This window comes from Scatophagus argus, chromosome 11 (assembly GCF_020382885.2).
Source record: "Scatophagus argus isolate fScaArg1 chromosome 11, fScaArg1.pri, whole genome shotgun sequence".
NCBI classification, from domain to species: Eukaryota; Metazoa; Chordata; class Actinopteri; family Scatophagidae; genus Scatophagus; species Scatophagus argus.
The window spans coordinates 20,126,770-20,148,758 of record NC_058503.1 but is presented as its reverse complement, the minus strand read 5'-3'; the positions used below and the strand labels follow the sequence as shown (position 1 = coordinate 20,148,758).

The 21,989-nt window shown below is 40.2% G+C and overlaps 1 protein-coding gene across 4 annotated transcripts in view; it reads right to left on the bottom strand.

Annotated features, from left to right (window-relative positions):
• Positions 1 to 1,256: 1,256 nt before the first annotated feature.
• The window catches only part of LOC124066588 (poly(rC)-binding protein 3), a 52,153-nt gene continuing 31,420 nt past the window's right edge, over positions 1,257 to 21,989 (bottom strand). The window contains exons 6-18 of one of the 4 annotated variants that reach the window (XM_046403092.1): positions 17,153 to 17,321; positions 14,004 to 14,027; positions 13,890 to 13,922; positions 13,604 to 13,720; positions 12,948 to 13,079; positions 12,149 to 12,277; positions 10,532 to 10,606; positions 9,208 to 9,249; positions 8,127 to 8,205; positions 7,067 to 7,119; positions 6,386 to 6,555; positions 5,457 to 5,512; positions 1,257 to 3,994 (exon numbers count right to left, since the gene is read on the bottom strand). In XM_046403092.1, coding sequence (XP_046259048.1) covers positions 5,458 to 5,512; positions 6,386 to 6,555; positions 7,067 to 7,119; positions 8,127 to 8,205; positions 9,208 to 9,249; positions 10,532 to 10,606; positions 12,149 to 12,277; positions 12,948 to 13,079; positions 13,604 to 13,720; positions 13,890 to 13,922; positions 14,004 to 14,027; positions 17,153 to 17,227 — 984 coding nt within the window. In that variant the 5' untranslated portion in view covers positions 17,228 to 17,321 and the 3' untranslated portion in view covers positions 1,257 to 3,994; position 5,457. Of the gene's footprint in view, positions 5,513 to 6,385; positions 6,556 to 7,066; positions 7,120 to 8,126; positions 8,206 to 9,207; positions 9,250 to 10,531; positions 10,607 to 12,148; positions 12,278 to 12,947; positions 13,080 to 13,603; positions 13,721 to 13,889; positions 13,923 to 14,003; positions 14,028 to 17,152; positions 17,322 to 21,989 lie in introns of all 4 variants that reach the window. The other 3 variants (XM_046403095.1, XM_046403093.1, XM_046403094.1) reach the window with 3 other exon arrangements.

The following is a 21,989-nucleotide window of genomic DNA, read 5'->3' as shown; positions in this document are numbered from 1 at the left end:
GAGACAAGAATCAGTTCATAATTGCCACAAAGCTTGTCTGTAACTTGGGTTGCAGAGATTTACTGCAGCTATTTTCTTCACTTTACGGCCATTAAGTGGTGCATAAGTGTTAACTAACTGACCTCACGCAGGGTTACTTTGGTCTTATCTGGAATCTTTTACACCCAGTATTTAAGGCCTACTCGCTCAGAAGTATCAGGAGATTCATTAGAACAGTGGACAGCAAGAACAACAAGGGTCTTTGAGGGGGTGGGAGGGGGTCCCCCACAAATTGAGAAAGAAAGCATTTTAATTTTTGTCACATTTTTTGGAAGTTGGAACAACAAGGAAGAAAATCAGTTTGGTCATTTGATTGATTTTGTAGTTAATTTTTTTGTAATTTATAATGATCGTTCCCTGACTATGAAGATTAAACCTTAAAAAAGGGATTTCTTGAGACTGCTCTGCGGGCTAATGTGTTCTTACTGTGGGGTTCTTGGTAAGAAAAAGTTTGGAAAACATGAGAAAACCACCGACGTGATGCCGGCATGCTGAAGTGTCCTTGAGCAAGACGCAAGGGCGCAGTTCAGCTGCTGAAAGTGACTCTCCCTGTGGTGCGGATGAGGAAAGAGCAGCGGGAATCAGAGTGAATCACACAGCACTGCATTAGATCTGTGGACATTTGAATGTTACCCAGTTAAAACTTTGGGAAGAGGTTTTGATCTCTCCAATGTTTTGGCCATACATCCTGAATGGTGTCAAATCTGCTTTTTTCTACAAGGACACCAACGTCCTTGTAAATGCTTTTATAACACCAACGACTGTAATGCAATGTACCCTCCTCAAGACACATAAAAATACTCATATATACATATACAAATTACATGAAAATGTGATTTGGTAGGCATTATGTTTCCCTCAGAAGTATTTTCTGTTGTAAACATGTAAATGTGATTTCTCAGAGATGGGCTGTGTGAATGTGTGTGTCTGAATGAGGGCTTGTGTCTGATTTATAGACACAACTTGGGTGACTTTTCACCACAAATTAAGTGAATTTGACTCTATGTGCCCTGGAAAGCAGGAATGATTACCTCATGTTTCATGTTTGTTTTAAAAAAAATAGCATGTTTTGAAGATGAATGTAGCACATTCAGTATCTCAAATAGTCTCTAAGTTAATTTATCACACTGTATTTAACAAGATTTTGTACCTCATGTAATAATGAAGACGTAAATCCATTTGCACAAGTGAAAACTTGAAAAAGAGAAACGTGCAAATCAAGGGAAAAAACACAAACTTTATTCTCTTCTTTTTACAAAACATTTCATAATCAACCTCAATAAATAATAAATCCAATACACCTTCAAGAAGCAAATGATCAAACAGAAACATGACACATCCCCTCTAACAGCATCATCCAGTGCTAACCTTTAATTTTTTGCTGCTCTAGCACAGAAACAAAAAGAGTTAACGCGTCAGTAAAATGTCAAAAGCAACACAACAGGAGGTGTTTGACTTCCACAGCATTTCAGAACGATGAGCACATGAGCGATGACATGTTGACGAAACACAGATGAAGTATGACGATCAAAAAGACAACTGAGATGTTTGCTAACAGGTCATACTGTACAGCAGCATGACTGCCTGCCAGTTGGCCTGCGTGCACACAACCAGCAGACACCTCAAACCTAACAAACACAACCATTCATGTGCACTTTACAGATTATATCAAACTAACTCAATGATGAGATGCTGCGGATGATGAAATGGCACATTAAAAACTGGTTAGCCCTCAGTCACCAGTTTGGTTATCTGGATGCAGCCAGACGAGCGCTAACTTACAGACTTACATTCGTAATGTAAATGTGAAGCAATGTGTAAATGTAAAGCAGCCTTGTTTCAACAACAATAAGGTATCACTGGCTCATAACCTACTGTATAATCAGTTCTAACCAAAAGCCAGGTACCTGAGCCTCAACAGCAGTGGCACAAATAATATTCCCTAAACATTATTTCTATAATTACCATTGGTGTAATGCATTTCCAGGCTTTGGGAGTAAAATGTGTACCTGCAATCAGTAATACACAGCCATCAGATTAACCTCAGATTACCTGATGGAGTGTCAGGTTTAACTCTGGAGTGATAGACACGTATTTGACGCATTTGTAATATCATAGCCTACATTTTGAAATGAGTGCTGCAGATTTCTTTTTATGTTTGTTTCATATTTATCATGAAAGAAAATAATCAGGTTACATAATATTGCATGAAAAATAACGAAATAAACCCTAGACTGCAATTTTAAATGGGTTATCTGAAACAGACCTCATTTTGAGAGTAACCTGCCCCACCTTAAAAAATTCAAACTTTCTCGATAAATAAGCATTTCTTCTATATCATAGTTATCACTCTGCACCATATTCTGTCATACTAAATCAAGTGCCTGATTAAAAAGACACCTTTTAAGGTGTTTTAATCGAGTATGACATGTAAATGTTAGCAGTCGAAACATATTTTGAAATACATTCAGCTTTAGTTTGAACACGGACACAGGCTGGGGGTCTGTGCATTTGGAAGTAAGACAAGCTAACAGCTAAAACCAATACACAGCTTGGTGTATTCAAGGAGAAACTGAGTTAGATGGCAGCTTCAGAGAAATTCATACATATGTGTATATGTAAGGCTTGTATGTAGATTGATTTGCAGCCAGAACCTGCAAAACCAACGGCTGGTTCACTGTAGATACATACGTTAAAAAGTATGTTTCAGACATGCCAAGCAGAAACATTTTCCATATCTGGAATAGCTTGTTGCCTACCAGGCATATATGTGGAAGGAGCTGAAAAACAGACATGATTGACTAACAGAGTTTTGCCTCCCAGGAGCTTTTCAGCCCTTTTGACATACACAGAGAAACTTAAATGAGCTACACGTGAGTGCAAATACACACTAGACAGTTGTCAGACCTTTCTATATGGCCCCATGCCTCTTATACGTACATAGTTGTTACGAGATGGCGGCACGAATAACATGATTACGCTTGTGGAGTATAGGTGAATAACGTCAGGTTTATTTATAGCATGCATTTGGATTTCACTCTTCACTGCATCATTTACTTTACTTTCATTCCTCCACCCAACCTTTGAGTCACATCTCTCCGGGAGCTCAGAAAGACTGATATTTGTGCATTACAGTGGATGTTTATTGGCCTGTACCCATGAGGTCATTTGAAATTGGAGTGATACATCGAGGTCATAAATATACTATTCATGGCTTGTTTCAACTCCTTTCACTACTCGGTCTTCTTTTCTACCTATCTGATTTTAAAATGAACTGGAGATGCAGTAGGATCCGTGTGTCATGCAGATCAATCTATAGTGCACATACAACACCAAGAGAAACAGGCAAATGTCTACAGGCACACAGTAAAGCACTGATTACTCATGAAATGAGTGTAAATCAAACTGGAATAAAATACCTGGACTGCAGTTATTTACTGAACAGGTAGTGTAGTAGTCTAAATAAAGAATAGAGAAAGAATCAGCGTATCAGAATGTGGGCTGGAGGAGGGACAACCTTTACATCATTATGTTAATCTTTAGGTTTGCTTTGCTTTCAGGTGCCTGCAGAAAAAAAAGTGCAAAAAAAACCCAAAGAAAAGTAGAGTGACGTGCTGAAACGTGAGGAAAAACAAAGCGGTGCAGAGCATGAGATGCCATGAAAGGTACTAGAGTGTCAAAAAAGTAAAGCAACCTTCCAGAAAACAGAAACAACTGGGCAGGTAATGGACGTGTGAGGAGTCCTAGTGACAGTGCAGATAGACATGTTTACAGTAAATACTAGAAATTATAAAAGTTAAAGTCACTTAAATATCTGGACAGTAAAATACAGAGAGATAATTTAAAAAAAAAAACAAACTAGGTGCAATGCCATTTGTTCAAGGGTCATGTGATGCACTGAGGGAAGATGGGTAGAAATTAGAGTGTGCCCATTCCAGTGACTTCAGACGTCAGCCTAGAACAGTTCAGGGAAGGCAGGGGAGAAGGAAGAAGAGCAGGGGAGGAAGTGAGGTGGGGGAGACAGAGAAAATAAAACAGCTGTGAAAGGAGAACTTTCGCTTTAAAGTGAAAGTTATGCAGCAATGGCTGTCTTTGTGCTCATTTTTATGCTCATACCCATATTTTCCTTTTTCTTTTCTTGTACACAATTGTGATACCATATTTTCGTTGTACCCTTTTCACATAAAACATCTTAACCTTAAAATATGGTACCATAACCATGCACTACCAACCCTGTCATGAAGCCATGCAGTGGACAGAAAAGAATGGCGGTCTCATGAAATGTCCAATGTAGAAGTTGCCATAATCCCTGACAAAGGCATCACATCATTCTTTTCACTAACAGCATTGCTCAAGTGGCAGTCGTGTGGTCTTTTTTTTTTTTTTTTTTTTTTTTTTATTCATTTGACATATTTTTAAATTAATTTTACTCTTTCCAGACACTGACACAATAGGACTTCATAGGCAGATATATCTTATATGGTAAGAACGAAACTAAATACAATATTATTCTTGGATTGAGGCATGCTAAATAAATACTTAAATAAATAGTATGACATTTTGGGAAACACGTCTGCACATCAATGCCATAAGATAGTTAGCTTAGCTTAGCATACAATAAAGACTACAAACAAGGGGAAACCTATGTTGGAGGTAGAAAAATGCACTCCATAGCATGTTTATTGACAATTTAGGTCTTGTTGTTTGAAATGCATGTACAAGAAGTGTAAAAATGACAGGTTGCGGTTTTACAAGGGTTTTGTGGCAAATTACGTAGAATTTGAAACAGTGAATTCCTGGGGTCTTGTTGTCAACCTGAGATTCTTTCATGCACAGTATGCAGTTTCTGCAACTTGAGGTCTGTCACTAGCAACAAAAGCTGCTTTTATCTGGGTTTGAACGTTGTTGGAAACTTCTGTGATAATGTAAGTGTGACATAATACATAACAAAGATCTAGTTGTTTTTAGACATTTTGATGAGGAAATGCTTCATATTATATCTTTAGTTGGTGAGCTTTAAAAGTGCTGGTAAACAGATTTGTTACCTCTGGGTAGAGCCAAGTTAGCTGCTTCCCATTGTTTCCAGCCTTTTCTGTGCTAAGCTAACCATCTCCTGGATCCAGCTTAATGTTTAAAGGACAGAGATGAAAGATCTTCTTTTGTAACTCTAAGCAAATAAGAACAACTGCACTTCACAAAATGTCAAACTATTCCTTTAACAATACACTGGCTACATCAATTTAAAAACAAATCCCGGCGTTGTTAGTCTGAATTTTACTACAGGTGTCCCACAGGCTAACACTTGATGCAAAACCAAGAGAGTCTGGGGGAAGTTCCATGGGACAACACATTGAGGTTAATTGTGAGATGGTGGATTTGATGTTAGCTTCTGCAAACAGAACCAGATTTGGGGTTACTTCAGGATGTAGTCATGGACGAGGGGTCACTCCACATGGCAGCCACGTCCCTGAACCTGCCATTGGAGTTGTGGGAAAGCAATAGCCATTAGTTTCACAGCAGACTGCTGTCTGAAATCCCCTTAAGAAGTCAAAGGCATAAAGACTTGTTTGTTAAGCATGTGGGTTCTCCTGCTCTACTGCTGATAACATTTGACTTTGAGGTGTTGGTAGCCTGTGGACACCAGTGAGGTTCAGTTTTCTCAAAATTGTGGATAACATTTATATTTTCTCTTTATGATGAATTAGTGGTTTCAGCAGATAGCGGGTAAAAAGAGACAGGGGTAGTGGAGCATGGCTAAATAAAAATAATAATAATAGTAATAATGTTCTTCAGTATTTTATTGGTATGTATAACTGGTGTGTGTGTGCATCATCTTACTATGCAGCCCATGTTTAGTTAGTATCAAGGCACAACAAATCGGCGTAAGCTGCCTTTTATTTAATAACATAAATGGTTTATGTGCAATTACATAAGAGTTAGATGTTTCCAAACTGAGGTAGGCATTGATCATTTGATGATTCATTTATTGATCAACCAATTTACTGATCTACAGATTACTTGTCTCGGTACTTGGCATTGCTCCCATGAGCCACTTACTTGCAAAGGGGGTACTGTCTGAAACGTAATGCATTTTAACGTCTACCCTTTGAAGGAAGTAAGGAAAAAGTAGAACAGAACAACCAAGACAAAAACATAAGTAGCCACATTATTCATGGGCTTATCTGTCTCTTACCATTTTCTGACAGCTCAACAAAAGTATCAGTGTCGTGCCTGTCAAGACTAAACCAGTAGTTTTCTTAGAGCTTCACTATGAGCAGAGTCATTCAGATGTTGCTGTTATGCTTTAGATTGTGCTGGTGCCCAGCTGTTATAGTTAAAGTGTTACCTGGCATTGATGAGATACTGGGCCAGGCTGATGTTAGCAGGGGTCCCTGTGATGGTGATCTGGCGCTCTGATGAGCCCTCCATGGCGTTGGCAATTTTGATCTGTGCCCCAGACATCTGTCGAATTTCATTTATTTTGGTTCCCTGACGTCCAATAATGCAGCCTATTAGCTAAAGAAAAAAACCTTTGTGAACTCAAAGCAAGGAATGATTTTGTCTTAATACATTTGTACTCAGTACCTGCAGTAATACATTTGACAGTGAAAAGAATGTTTAATGGGTTATGAAATGGTCTGGATTTAATTTAAAACTCTTCATTCAGGAAATAAAGTTTGAGTAACGATAGGCTGGTTAATTGATCATCTCTTAGGGGGTGAAAACTTCAGGAACTGAAATTTTCACCAGAGGGAACTGAAGTTTTCAGGATAATTGCTGCTGCTGTTGTCAATCATTTGCTCTTTTATCACTGATTCTGTCTGCTTCCACCCACTTTCTTAAAATGTCAGCTGCTGAAATCAGAATACTCTGTGACAACACTTTGAAAAAGTTTAGATACTACACAAAGACAAAACATTTTTGCACATTTGAATTTATTTGCGATATACCAATTTAAAGACCCAATGTAAAGATTATTGAAATGTATACATCCCTGAGTCAGCTGTCTTAAGAACACATTACTCACATCATTAGGAATGGTGAGTTCATGCGTGCTGGCTGGTGGACTGGCATCCAAACCTGAGTTGGGGAGCAATGGGATAAGAAAGGAGATTTGACTTTAAAAGGTCACTGTAACAGAGCTGACTCTGGCATTTTGGCAAACATGCTCATTTCCTTTTTGGACAAGAAATACATGAGAATATTGATACATCATGTATGAATGTTAAATATAAGGCTATAGCAGTTAGCTTAGCAGAACACTGGAAATAGGTGGAGACACCTAGCCTAACACAATGTGCCGACTGGCAAGTAAGCAGAGCTAAGCTGCTTACAGTCTGCTGACACCATCTTCATATTTAACATACAGACATGAGAGGGGTATTGGGTACTGGTTGCATTTGCCGAAATATCAAAGAGTTACTTAGAGTGTATGATTTTATTTCTCATTGGACCCTTTTACGACAGTCTCCTTGATAAACAATGTGTGTGTGGTTTGATAATGATGTAAGAAAAGCCAGATAAAGTCCATTTAAATGTGATCACATTTTTAAGAATCCTTGCTGATTCAGTAAATTATTCCATGTGTAAAGGTTATTACAGCATCCTGTTGTATAAACTTGTATAAAAAAAAAATAGCAGTGAAACATTACTGTATTTGTTCATGAGATCTTCAGCTGGTCTTTTGCCATGCAACAAGGTCCATGTGAAACAGCTCAGTTCAGGTGTGGTTTCTCTTGGTTATAATGTGGCCACACTATTTCAATGGATCAGCTCATCTTTAATGGAAAGTAAAACAACCTAAAAATATGCTAGAGAGAGGATGTATCCTGTTCCCAAGTGAAAATGCCATTTGGAAACAGTGAAAGCCAGTGTCTTTTTTTGATGTTCACCAGCACAATATCAGAAGACAGAGCAAAGAGAAAATATATACATGTGTGTATGAAAAAAATCAAACAAGGAGAGAAACCATAGGGGCCAAGTCATGCTGTGCCAAAAGAGAGATAAAGTGGAAGGTAGGGAACGAGAAAAATGTTTCTCTGGATGCAAAGAGAAGGAGTTATCTAAAGGGCCTTGTGGGTACGTACCAGGGAAAGCAGGGGTGGTCTGTCCGAGAGGGGTAAAGGGGGTTTGCTGCATAGCCAACTGGTGGAGCTTGGTCAACTGCTGAAGGGTTAGGAGGGAAAGGAGAACTAAGAGGTTACTGTTACACAGGTCACATCAAGAAATGAAGTCAACCAAAACTAGAGTGAAGAAACGGTGAGGAGAAGGAGGCCATGACACGGGGTGGTGGAGGACAAAAAAAGTAAGAGGAAAAGAGATCCTGAGAGAGGATGATAGTCTGTCATGGAGTTGGAAATTGCTGAGTGATTTTATACTATTTCACTTTCTACCACTTTCTGTGTAATTTTCACATACTTCAATGTAATTTTATTCAGTTTGCAAAAAAGGAAAAAAAAAAGAAAAAAAAGAAAAAATGCATTGTCTGCTCAGTTACCATGTGTACTTCAAGTTGGCGCTTATGACTCAAAACCGGAAAACCTTTGGTTTTCCATGCATGTCAGAGCAGCCGTCCTCCCCCAACATGGTCGCAGGATGTCCATCCCCTGCTGTGTATCATTTCCATCAGGAACGGGGGAAGATGGATGCTTTCAAGCCTTCTTCTTCTTTTAAAAAGAGTTTTAATGAGGGTGGAAGAGGGTGTCAAGCCTGTACTTGAGTGATTGTACCGTCAACCACCACCTCCTGCGGCATCAATCACTGCCCAACTTTGAATTAGTGGATCTGACGCAAGGTAGCTCTTCAGATGCTCTTACGACAAGGACAGATGAAGGCAGATTATTAATGGAGACTATATGGTCCACTGGAATTAAAAGGGTGTCTACATCAAAACTGCCATTACTGTCTTTGCTTTTATTATTATCAGCAGCACGTATTGTTTTGTTATCGACTGGATCTGGTGAGAGGGCTTTCCGGTGATTGAGCTGTAGTCCACCTTTAGACCACAAGGACAGAGGTTTTGGAAGTTGTGATTTATGACTTGCCTCAAAATAACTTTTAGCAGCGGTGTGTCCGCATAATCAAACCTCTGCAGGTGTTTTTAATTATGTATATCTATGATGCAGGTTTATAATTATTAGTTAAATTAGAAAGAGAATAGGAACTCACATCTGGGTGTGGTATGGCATATTGTCCCTGAATTGTGTAGGCCTGGAAAATGAAAAACACAACAGCAGATTTTAGTTTCTCATTTACAGTAAGATGAAAACAAATCGTCTAAACTCTTTACAAATCATCCCTACACTTTTAGCTCAAATTACCATAATGAGGTAATGAGTGCACATTTATTGTGATTTTCCAAAGCAGTGATATTACAGTGGATGATCTTCTTAATCATTAGCAACATTACCATATTCAAAGCAGTAATTTCAACAGCATATAATACGTCAATGAATGTGTGCAATGTGCAGTAACATTATAAGATAAATCAAATGCAAAATCAGCCACTTCAGTGGATTCATGATTCCTCATCTTCACTATTCACAGATTAGATTCTCATCCATTTGTAGTAAAATAAAGCAGAGATTGTATGAATACATCACATCTAAGTTCCAAATGACTGGAGAGGAAATGATAATAGGACCAATTATAATGCAATCCAAAGACACACAATCATCCATTACAGTTTTATAAATAACCTGAAGTGTGTACACACATTGAACACTGTTTGAGCAAGCATGAACGTAAGGCAGCATCTATACACGTGTTTTGCATTGCTTATTCTCGCACAGATGTTGTTTCTGTTTATTTGTGTGTTCACTCTTCACTCAAAATGAACAAATTGTGCTTGTGCAAAATGTTGTCTGAAGGCTTCAATTGTGTTTTATGGTCCACTTTATGTCCACAGCTTACAATTTGCAGACAAAAGCCCCCAGCTGAAGTCTTTACGTAGTGTGTTGTGTATCTCTAATCCCTGCTCTTTGTTTGCTAAATTTCAAAATGCAGCCAACACCTTTTAGCGCGGGTCTAAATTAGCTGTACAGACATTTGCTGTGTATTCTCGCTTTTGTTAATGTCACTGTTGTTGAATTAAACATTATTGTGTAACTTATAGCTCATCTTCCCTCCCTTGCTTTTCTGTGTGCCCACAACAAGTCACACATTTTGCACACACACCAAACCAAGCCGGGCTGGCTTTTTGTGGCAGTTTAATAATCTGACACAGCTGCTGCCTTTGCTGCTGAGAGTGGACTGGCGTATTTGCATGACTGTAAGAGGCAGCTTGTGAGGAAAATGGAAGCAAATTTTAGTGTTTGAACGAATGCTTGATTCTGTAATTTTTGTAATAAGGACAGCATCATCATCAAAAAAAAAAGCTGCGATGGCATACATGTTTGAATAGCTAAAAGGGCATGAGTGGCTGATGCTGCAGTGAAAGTCTCATCTTGGCTGCAGGCACAGACTAAGTGGCTCGAGCTCGCTCGATTCTTACCTGGCCACCGGAAAAAATGACTGGGGTGGAGGCAGGCTTTGGGCGATAGGGGATGGTGGCACCTTTTGGTGGAGACTAAGAGAAAAGGAGGACAGAAGAGAGACATGCTCTCACTTCAAATTCAGCAAACTGTTAACAAGTTCAGCATTTTGGGAAGTGTTTTCTTATTGTGTGGAAAATATCCCTGTTTAAGTTTGTGATTTTGTTGGACGGTTATGTGCAAGTTTTCTTGTTATGTAGTGAGCGTTAGAGGTGCTGGTAGATTTTCTTACCTTTGGACAGAGCCAGGCTGGCTGTTTTCCCCAGTTTCCAGACTTAATTCTAACCTAAGCTAACCAGCTGCTGGCTAGCTTCAAAATTAATAAAGAGATTCTCCTGGGAGAATGCCAGTAAACTTATTTAGCAAAATGTTCATTTCCTATCCAGTGAATTTCTGTCACAATTACAATTTAATGTATGCTGAGCAGGTAATTTACAGTGAAAACTATGATTACTCCAAATCCATAAGGTAGATACAGAAAAAGTGTTCATTCATTTACTTAATTACTTAATTCATGTGTATTCATACTGTAGGTGATCACATTTCTCAAGGTGCTTTATTCCATTAAGACACATTAGAGCAACAGCCGAGAAACCCTCTGAAGCAGCACTGCATCTCAGTAGCCTGGTGTTCTTACTGTGAAAAATGTTTGAATTTGTCGGCATCTTTTGAAAACAACTGATACGTGTTATCCATGAAAACAAAAGGGAGTCATGGAGCTCAGAGATATTAGGAGTCTCTGTTTGAAGAGATTATAGAACATACAAAGACCTGGAACATGTGGAACCTCATGATCACAGATCAAAGGCAAGTCTCTGATTTATTTTTATTTTCTTCCGAGGGTGCCAGCTTTTCCTCTAAGACAGCAAGGAGGTGGCTTCAGTGAGAAGGCAGCGGAGGTCCACAAAGCAAACTTACTATAACGACACAGTTATTGATTCATGCTGTGCCGCAGTAAAAAGGCTGCTCAAGACAGTGGCGAGGGCTTAATCAGATTTCCTCTGCAGCCGCTGAGCTGTAGAGGGAGGAGTATCCACTTAGGTATGTACTTTAAATACAATAGAAAAAGCATGTGTATTCTTAAACACAGGCTTGGCTTTTCCTGGCAGTTCAGTAGGAAAGGTATATGCAACAATGGTCAAGTGGTTCCTCCGAACTGTAATGGGATAATTTAACTCATTATTCTTAAAGTAGTTGAATAATAAAGAATTCCTGAGTCACTTTCTAATACCAAATCTACAACGAAATGGAAAGCACATGCTGTAGCTCGACACAAATTGCCCTCAAGCGGATTGCTTGTCAAGCTAACATTTGTGAACAACAATAGCCTAACATTTTTTTTATTATTATTTCTGTGAAGCAAATCTAAAAAGCTCAACACCATTCAAAAACTCAGTCCTGAGGGAAAATGTGTGTTATCTCCACAAGCGGTGAATTTAATTTTTGTCAAGACATGCGGCGTGTCTGGCCAGCAATGCACAAACACTTCAATATTGCCTTTAAGTTCTGTAAGAACATATAACTCCACTCTTATTCAAATTAAAACTTCAAAGCTGTTAAATGTTGGCACACTCTACCTCCAGCATGACCACACAGATCTGTTTGACACACTGGATGATGGCTTCTGGGGTCCCGGAGATTGTCACTGCGCGTTCTGTGGAGTTGGGCAGCATGTCCCCAGCCACCTGAACCTGGGCCCCTGTGGACTGGAGTAGAGTAAGGGACTTTGAGGGAGTTGACAGTGTTGACAATGTTCATTTCTCAGTCACACAGGCTGTGCAGTGCTCTAAAGGGTTCTACATGCACTTTCTTCTGTACTGCAACACACTAGAAATTTCATTTAATTGTTCTGCCAGTCATCCTGTATCATCCAACCCCACCTGGTGCAGGCTGTATAAATGGCCTTTGTACTCCGCCCCTGTATCAACATTTGAAAAAGAACCGGGATCAATAAGATGTTTAGCTTGTCCTCCTCTTTGATGTAATCCTGCCGCTCCTGCCCTCGGCTGTGACGTGTCTCATGCTGCCTATGAAGGTCCATCTGCTTTTAGGACTAGAGCAACATGATTTTTTTTTCTTCTTCTGTGCTGTCGCTTAGAAAAGAGATAGCAACGTCAGCTGGTCTGTACACCACCTCAACGTGGTTTGCTCAGACATTCATTTCATAGAGAAGACGAAACAAACAGACTTTAGCGATTCCTTGAATTTCCCCTTTGCACCACAAAGAAGAAATCTCCATGGATGAACCCAAATACTTTTGGTGAGTAAGAAAATGGCTGCATGGGCCTCAGTAGATTGAAAGGTGTACATTTATCAAACCTGTGACCACACCCAATAGCACAGCTGCGTAGGCGAAGGTGCAGTTTCATATCATACCTCTCTCATTTCTTTTATTTTGGAGCCTCCTTTTCCTATGAGGGAGCCACACTGGCTGGCTGGCACTACAAGCCTTAAGGTGACTGGGGGCTTGCTGGTTGCTGGGCTGTTGCTCATGGAATTTATTATGTCCTAAAAAAAAAAGAAAAGAAAAAAGAATATGCATTTCATTTAGTGGCGGCAATATTTTCTCAGTGTGAAAAGTCAATTTTAATGACTATCCATATAAATCATTTTCCAGACTTTTTAAAGTCAGTACAAATGAGCTGCAAACACAGCAGTGGGTCTGCTGGCAGTTACAGTGCTTGAACATATAAATTAGTTGAGTGACATCAAGGAAGAGATCAGAGGAAAACTGAGAGGAGATGATATGAATTCACCTATTAGAGCCCCAAGATATGTTTAAGTATATACCACAGTGAGGAACTGTGTGCCTTGGACATATCCACTGTCTATATGTGAAAAGTCTGTTCTATTTTTATTCCCTTTAACAGCTGGAGATGAACTTTACTCGTGTAAAATGGACACATTATACAATCCGTTTTTGACAACTCGCCAACTCAGCTCCCCTTGAGAAGCGCATGTGCCCACTGAGCTGTGCACATTTTACTTTAAATAGAAATTCTGCTGCCAGCCATCACACAATCTTATCATACCTCCTCGAATTTGTAGGCAATCATAGCAAAAGCCTTGAAGATGGTGTCTGTTGGTCCAGTGATGGTGACAATCCTCTCTGGACAGTTGCCCTCAGAAATATTGATTCTCGCTCCGCTCTGGAAAAACAACATATGCATACTGTCAGTGGAGTTAATACAGCTGAAGAGATGCCTTAATCTGTTCAGCACTAATAAGCGGGAGACACTGTGACACGTTACATGAGTTTTGTCATCCGTTTCAGGCAGTTTTTAGTGTTCAGAGTGCTTCATTGAAACTGTAACCCACCTCTTCTCGCATCTTTTTTACCGTTTCCCCTTTCTGTAAAAAAGCAAAGTAATGAATGTTTTAAAATGAATTCAAAACATGGTTTGTTATGTGTGAGCTCAGAAAACACCATACCTTTCCAATTATACTTCCAACCTCCTGCAATAAAAAAGAGGAAAATGGATTTTTTGTTAATGATTCACTGAAGAATCTGGATGAAAGTACAGCACAAAAACTGCTTGTTGTTTTTTTCCGCTGGACAACGTGCAAACAGTGGCATGCAGATGTTACACAGCTGCATGGTAGCGTTGAGGGCCACACTTTCCATATGCATGTAATCACTCTTCATGGGTTTAGTGTGGCACAGTGGGAAAAGGGCAGAGGGGCATCCCTGGCTGCGAGCGTCAACACTCCCTGACCTCTCCTTGGTGACTGCGAGGGTTGTATCAGTTGTGACGTTTAAGCTGCAGGCCAGTTGCTGCACGATGTCAGGCTCTTCCTGAAGAATTCATTTATATTTGTCAAACACTTTGTAAAGTCACACAGTTGAAATGCTTCGTTGTTGACCTCAAATATTATATATATATATAATATATAATATATATATAATATATTTTAGGAAGTGTTTTTCTTTCTTTCCTATTACTGTAGTATGTAGTATTACTCACTACATCTACACCGAAGATGTAGCTGACACTTTTTCTCTAAAAAGCATGAAGGATATTTCAACACTACATTACAAAATATTAATTTCTGTACCATGTCTCCCTGCCGTGGCCTAGATGTTGGAGAAGCGGCTTGTGATCTGAGGGTCACCGGTTCGATTCCCCCACCAGACGGGCAGGAAAAATTTGGGTGTGGTGGAGTGATTAATGTGAAAAATGCCCCCCCCCCCCCCCCCCCCCCCCCCCTCCATTAGCCGGCTGCCCTTGAGCAAGGCACTTAACCTCCCAATATGCTCCCCAGGTGCTGCTGCCCACTGCTCCTGTGTGTGTTTCACTGCATGTAATTTGCCAGGTGTTGCATGTGTGTGTTCAACTAAGGATGGGTCAAATGCAGAAGATGAATTCAGTGTGTGTGTATGTAAAAATATATATATACTGTCAATAAAGCTGATTCTTCTTCTTCTTCTTACTTTTTTAGCATTTTAATCTGCCACGATTCATTTTATCTTATTTTGGCAAGCCAACTCTTACAAATGACATGTTGTCTCTTTTCACACATTCAACAACTTTATCACAACAAAGTTTTTCCAGCCCTTAAATAATGAAGTGTCACTCATATCTGATAATAAGACCAAGACTGTAGCTACAGTTAAGTGCAAGCTATGAGCTTAAGGCCCACTCGACTGTCTTGTGCTGTGGGTGCAAGTGGTTTGGTTTAAACTAACTACATGGTTAGTTTCAAGGTTTGGGTTAAAATAGATCCTTTCACAGTGTTAACCAATGTGTTAGAAAGGCTTTCAGGCAATCAGAGCTAGCCAGTCAAAACATTCTAATAATAGGCAATCACAGCACTTCATGTTGGCTGAGCAAAACACCCCCAGGACAGAAGAACAACTACAATCCACCACAAATTCTCTCAGATGTCCTGTATGGCAGTGTCCTGGCTAGACACTCAGAGCAGGCAATGTAGCAGCACCTGACCATGCTGACAGTGCTTCACCCTGCCTAACCCAACGGCTGCTCAGACACAGGTCATTCTGCCAAAAGTCCCCTGTTGCACTCATACATCTTCTGGCAGACTCTGGAGCCTGACTGGGCCTGTCTGGCTGCAGGGTTATTCAAACTAATGCTGGGTCATTGGTGTCTGGAGCTCCTGCATGAGCAGCCAGGCAGTCAGTGAGTTTTGGATTTTCACACTGCTTGGCACACAGAAGATTTTGGCTCTAGTCTCTGTGGCTCACACTCAGACCAGTGTGTGGTCAGCTCAGTTTAGTGTGCGTCTCACAGACTTAGACTTTAAAACAGCTTCTTCACCTTCATTATATTTTACTCATGTACATTGCCCTTTAATAAGCTCTACAGGTGTACAAAAAGAGAAGCAAATTGCAATACAGCACTGCAGTAAGGACACAACAGCCATGACCTTAAACAGGTGGGACAAAAAAGTTGATACCAACTCTGACCATCTCTTAAAGAGTAGAAGGGGAGGAGAGGGGAGGGAGAGCACACCACACACAAGTGTCGGAAGAAAGCAGCCCACCTCCAGGATATACACTGTGTCCTGGGAATCCTGAAAACACTAGACTGAGACAAGACATGCCACTGAGTTCAGTCAGAAGAAGCCTGTCACTCTTCAAGTTTGGAAAGGGACTCTCTACTTACAAAGGCTAATCAACCATCTTGATTCCAGAGACTCAGTCTGAGGTGAAGCTAGGGCACACTTGACAGAGGCATTGGAATACTAAAGACAGCTGCTGCCCAGGCACCGAGATGTTCTCGTGCAGAGAAACGTCAATCAGAAGAAAAGCAGAGCCACTAGTCCAACCTCTGTATCAGCTCAGTCTTGTGTACAACAGCTTAAAAAGGTGCAAACTCTAGTGGGAGGTCATGTTTTTTTCCCAGCGGGGACATCACAGACCTTGTTGTCATGGAGAGACTGGGCCACCAAGGAGGTGAGGGCATCATATGTTTCATATTTGATGTTGAGCTTTTAGAATGAAAGTGAGTGGATGTAAGGCAGGTTAGGATGCAAAAGATGTATACCCGATGGGGTTTCTGAGAGTCTCTCATGTGAATACAGATCTGTCAGTAAAACCAGTTTACTGGACTGTTGTTACAGACAAGCAGAGCTAATAGCTGGTATTATTTTCCCTCAGAAAAGGAATTTCACTGATCACAAGAAAGAAATTTAGAAAAAAATGGTTGAAATTGAAGCAGCAGGGGCTGGGAAATCCTGACTTTTAATCTCTAGCATGAATAAAGCTTATTTTTCATTAGACCCTCCCTGTCTGTTAAAGGCAAATGCAATCATTTATTCCAAGTCCAAGTGGTGATAACCCTGTTGATTTGACAAAGCTCCTCCAGAGCTACAGAAGATGTTATACAACCCTTTTTTCACACAGGCTAAATAGAAATCTCCAAAATTAATATAAAATTAGTAGAATGAAGTACTGAGGTTGCTGCACTGCACATGGGTAATAGCTCTGGGGGGGTTGGAGGGGTGTGTCAGTCCAACAGGTTGCCTGAAAGTCATAAATAATTAAATGCTCCCTCAATAAAGAGACAAATTCCTCACATCTTACTTTTTGCCACAGCCAGTACAATCCTGTGCCTGCTTACTTTTCCATGCATGAGGAGGCGGATGGTCAGGGTGACATTGAGGCCACCCTCTGACTGAACTTTGGTGGGCTCCATGCTTGGGGGAAGTGAGACAAAAGCACCGTCCTGGAATGGGATGTCCTCAGAAGGAGAAGGAGTGGGATGGTTGGTATTCCAGCCAGCCAGTCACCTGTAAACCCAAAAACACATAGCGTATACATATTCAAGCAGAGGGAGAATAAATACCACGTGATACAAACTTCCGTCCTGTTGTGCTTCATTCCAGGTCTGTAGTAAAGTCTGTAAATACAGCATCACTTTCATGAGCTCCCCACACAGTACTTTCTCCATACACTCTCACACTCACACCTAGGGGCAATGTAGAGTAGCCAATTAATCTGTGCGTGTTTTTGGTATTGTGGGAGGAAGCCGGAGTACCTGGAGAAAACCCACGCAGGCACAGGGAGAACATGCAAATTCCACATAGAAGGGCCCAGACCGGGATTTGAACCTAGAACCCTCTTGCTATGAGGCGACAGTGCTAACCACTGCACCACTGTGCCGCACAACTTGCAGAACCCTTAGAGGCCAAGTTTCAAAAGGTAAAAGGCTCTTTTCTGTGAGTCAGACATTAAAGGTTTTCACCAGTGCCCTCATCCCAGTTTAAATTAATTAAATAAATAATAATAATAAGTAAATTATTTTAGACTTTCTCCTCCCCTTTGCCTTTGCTACTAAGGCAAAGGCAAACAGTGCATTCTGTATGCATGGATGGCTGTGCGAATGAAAGTTACTTTTTGTGTTGAATACATTATAAGAAATGACCCACTGTTCTGCTCCTTTTAATGTGAACAAGAAGAATGGGCAAGAAGAACTGTGAAGTCTACACTATGTATATTAAAGAGAAACCATGTAAGACTGAATAAAGAAATAGTATCTGTGTAGTTGCTAAGTTAGGACCAACCTTTTTTTTTATGTAGAGTTACGCCTCCTTAAATGGTTTCATGGTGCTCACAATTCATTGTAAAGATGAACACGACACCCTGCACATATATTTTTTTGTCAGTGACACAAAATTATTGTGATTTATTCTGTGAGCAAACTCATACTTGATGCTTTCACTTTAATTTCAGCACGTTCAGACTTTTCCTTGAACAGATAAATCAAGTCGTACATACGCATATTTCGTAATCTGTGGACTAAAATTGTTGTGATATTTTTGTTTGATTGATGTTTTCAGACAGTGTTTACAGTTATGAATATTTTTCTTTGAATGGGAGAGTTTGGCATTTTAAATTGTAATAATTGAGCTAAAGCTGTTCTCATAAAAAAGGAAAAAAAAAATCCTCATCAATCATTTGTCATTTGGTAAAACAGCGCCTCCCCGTTTAGTGGTAAAAGCGGGTATAACACTTAATGGCAAAAGCAGCAGCTGCTAAGTCTAAGAAAGGCCGGTGGGAAGCTGGCGTCTTTAATCAGTTCAGTAATTAGTTATCAGTGAGATGTGCCACAACTGCGAAATGGGCAGAGAAAAAAAAAGTTAAATTATGCCAGCCAAAACGTGACAACACAACAAACAGGAAATGAAACGACCAGTAAAGCGCGTTAGCTTAATGGGTGGACCAGCTAAAGTTTCCATTGCGCTGTAGCTAACAGCGATGAAAGGTGCGCATCAGGACTTCCGGTGAAGCAAACGACTCCAGAAAAGTTTGCTGCAGCACCTCCAGTGGGGCACTAACTCATGCTGGATGGATATTAATCACCTGGCCTCCAACTGGGGAATGAACTGAGTGAGTAAAATAACGTTAACCTTCTGTCTGTCTGCTGCTAAGTAGCTTTACTGTTAAATGTGTTAAGTGACTGTGCCATGCCTGACGTTATGGCGGTTATTGGTTGAATGTACAGTCAGGTGTGTTGTTGCCTGCATGCTGTGGTTGTGAACCTTCCTGTTTCTCAGGGTCCACCTTGTCATTGTGTGTGGGTTGGATTTTTTGTTGTTGTTGTTGCAGACCTTGTTGTAGTTGCTTGTTTTGTTTTTGACCAGTGATGCTGACTTTCTGCACGTGTGTTTGGGATTAAAATGTTAAATGTCAAATTAGTTTGCTTAGCGTAAAGTGATAGATGTGGTGTCAAAACAAATGACTCGTAATTAAAACAGCCGAGCTGCTGCATGTGGTTTGAGGCTTTTTGTACCTCCAGCTGCTGATATATATTTTATTTCAAGCCAAGTAGCAACACTCAGAGAGCAGTGAAAAAACTTAATGTTCTGACTTTAAAATGCAGCTATTCACATCTGTCCTAGTTGCTTTGTGAAAAGGTGACAGACTGCAGGATGTGTCGCATCTGAAGGTGCTAACAAGCTCAGGTGTCAGGTAACCATCCAGACTGTGCGTCCATGGACCTGCTCATTTCAGTAAACTTCAGGAAAACTGCTCAGATATTAATGTTGGTCTTGTAGGAATCATTTTTGTGTGCATTTGCTGTGAACTATTGATTGCTATCTTTTTATATCAAGTTGAAATTTTTAGGCAATTTCCATGACAAATAATCTTTTATGAGCACCATGAATATCTTTACAAAGCTTTTTTTTGTATTTATTTATTTATTTTTTTCCCCTCCAAGGACATCCATGAGATGCAGTAGCCTTTTTGATATCTTGATTGAACTGGAATGGCAAGTCACTGATGATGACTTGCCTTTTGAATAGAAAAACAGTTTTATTACTTTGTTGTGCTTGTTATTGCTAGTCCCACACTGCAAGAAATGTCATACTGAGAGTACAGTGTTTGCAGTCTGCAAAACGTGCAACTGCAAAATAAAATATGCACCACCAAGCACACAATACATTGTATTTGCTCTATAAAGCTCAGTCTGTTTCTGATCTTCTATTTGTTGTCTATGGAAAGCCAGCTATCAAAACACCCCTTTACACACCCCTTATCTCTGTCAGTTACTAATTTGCTGTCACAAAAATTCACTTCACAAAGCAAGCATCTGGATGGAAAAGCGAAAACCCTCCATCTTGTCCATGCAGCCTTGCTCATTTATTGCTGTCTCTACCAGTGAAGAGACTTTTGTAAGACTTTTGTAATGTTGACCCTTTCTGTCTGACTAGCGTTTCAGAACTCAGAATGAAGTGTGGCTTTCTACTTGTGAAGCCTGTGTAAATGAGCAGTTTAAATGGAGACAGTATTTAAACATGTTCTTTACCCAACAGAGGTTTGAGGTTTGGCAGAAAGTTGCACTATTTCAAGTATTTCCACAAGTACATGTACTTCTGTCTCCTGTAGTTCAACTCACCAAACTAGTATATATATATAGATGTATTACTAGCTGCTGCAGCTTTCCCTCTGGAACAGAGCACTTTCTAAGGTTTCAGAATGGTCTATAAGACCTAAACAGCATTGATGCATTTGAGAAGATTAGTTGTGGGAGAGCAGAAAGGGAAGGTTTAATATCTGCACAGTTAAACATACTGAGGAGCCTTTTGTTGCAGCACATCAGACTGTAAGCAGCCATCCTGTCCAACCCACTTGCCCCCAGAATCAGGCTGTAAAGCTGTCATCTCCAATCAACCAGCCTGGCTAAGACCTCAGCCCAAATTACAGTCACAAGCTTACGGCCCCTTGCATTGTTCCTCTGCCACCTAGCATTAGCTCAAAGGGCTAACACAGTTTATTGGTTCGTGTCTGCTAATAAGCCATGCTATCTGACAGTTTGCCCCTTTCTTCTTCAGAAAAAAAAAAAAAATATAAAGATGATGCGGCCGCTAATCACTAATGGAGAACAAAAATCAGTCCAGTACTGAATCACCCAAATAGAAATGCTTCAGTTTTTCAGTTGCATCATGAACTGAGATTCATGTTCCAGACAATATAATATTATCATTTAAAGTAAATTAGCAGCTCTGCAGCTCACACCCGCACTTGAAGACACTCAAAAATGCCAGTATAATACAAGTAACTGAAGCAAAAAATAGGCTATTATATATAATATTTTTAAGATAGCAGCCTATTAATTTGTAACTTAACCCAAGGTGGTCTCACTTTTAAATCCATCAAATAATAAATCCAACATAACATCTCGTCCAATCAGGGCGATTCACCGGAAAAGTTTAAATTTATGATCTGCCCGTATTATTTTTTTCACCCCAATATGTCACACTGAATCTTCACACAAATAGTCAGCAAGCAGAAGGGCACTGGATTGAGATATGTACTATGCGAATCATAACATTTGACCACATAAATATTCACTACTCATCTGTGACTCTGATTATTCATAAAGCATATTTACCTTTATGCGGCTCAGTTGACCAGCACTTCAGCTGTTACCAAAAGGTTAGCAAAATGGAATCGAAATGTTATATGCCCACAAAGAAGAGATGAAATACCTCAAGTCATTGGCCGAGACATGGAGTCATGTGGGCGCCGCATCAAAACTCGTGACGTCACCTTTTGGCGTGTAACCCAAAAATAGTCCTCAGTTTGGACAGGCGCTATAGCCGGTCTAGCCGTTTCGTCATGCTTTAACCATTGCATGGGCAAATGTTTTCCTTTACATGGGCAGTAGACGTGATGGGTGCCCCAGATTAGGCTGCCCCCAGGGGTCTGGAGGTGGTGGGGGGCAGGACGTGGCAAACACTTGAAATGGGTGTCTGGATATTCTGAGTGACTTGTCGGCGAAGCCATCACACATGATAGCTCAATGCTACTGTCGGCTTGCTGCTGGTATCTGCTCTGAGCTGTGTATTGCAGCTCACAATGGTGGTCGTCTTCTATTCTGTTCTGGTAACTTGTTCTTGCTACATATAAGTGACCACAGAGCTGTGATTCTTATGCCAACATGTTGCAACAAG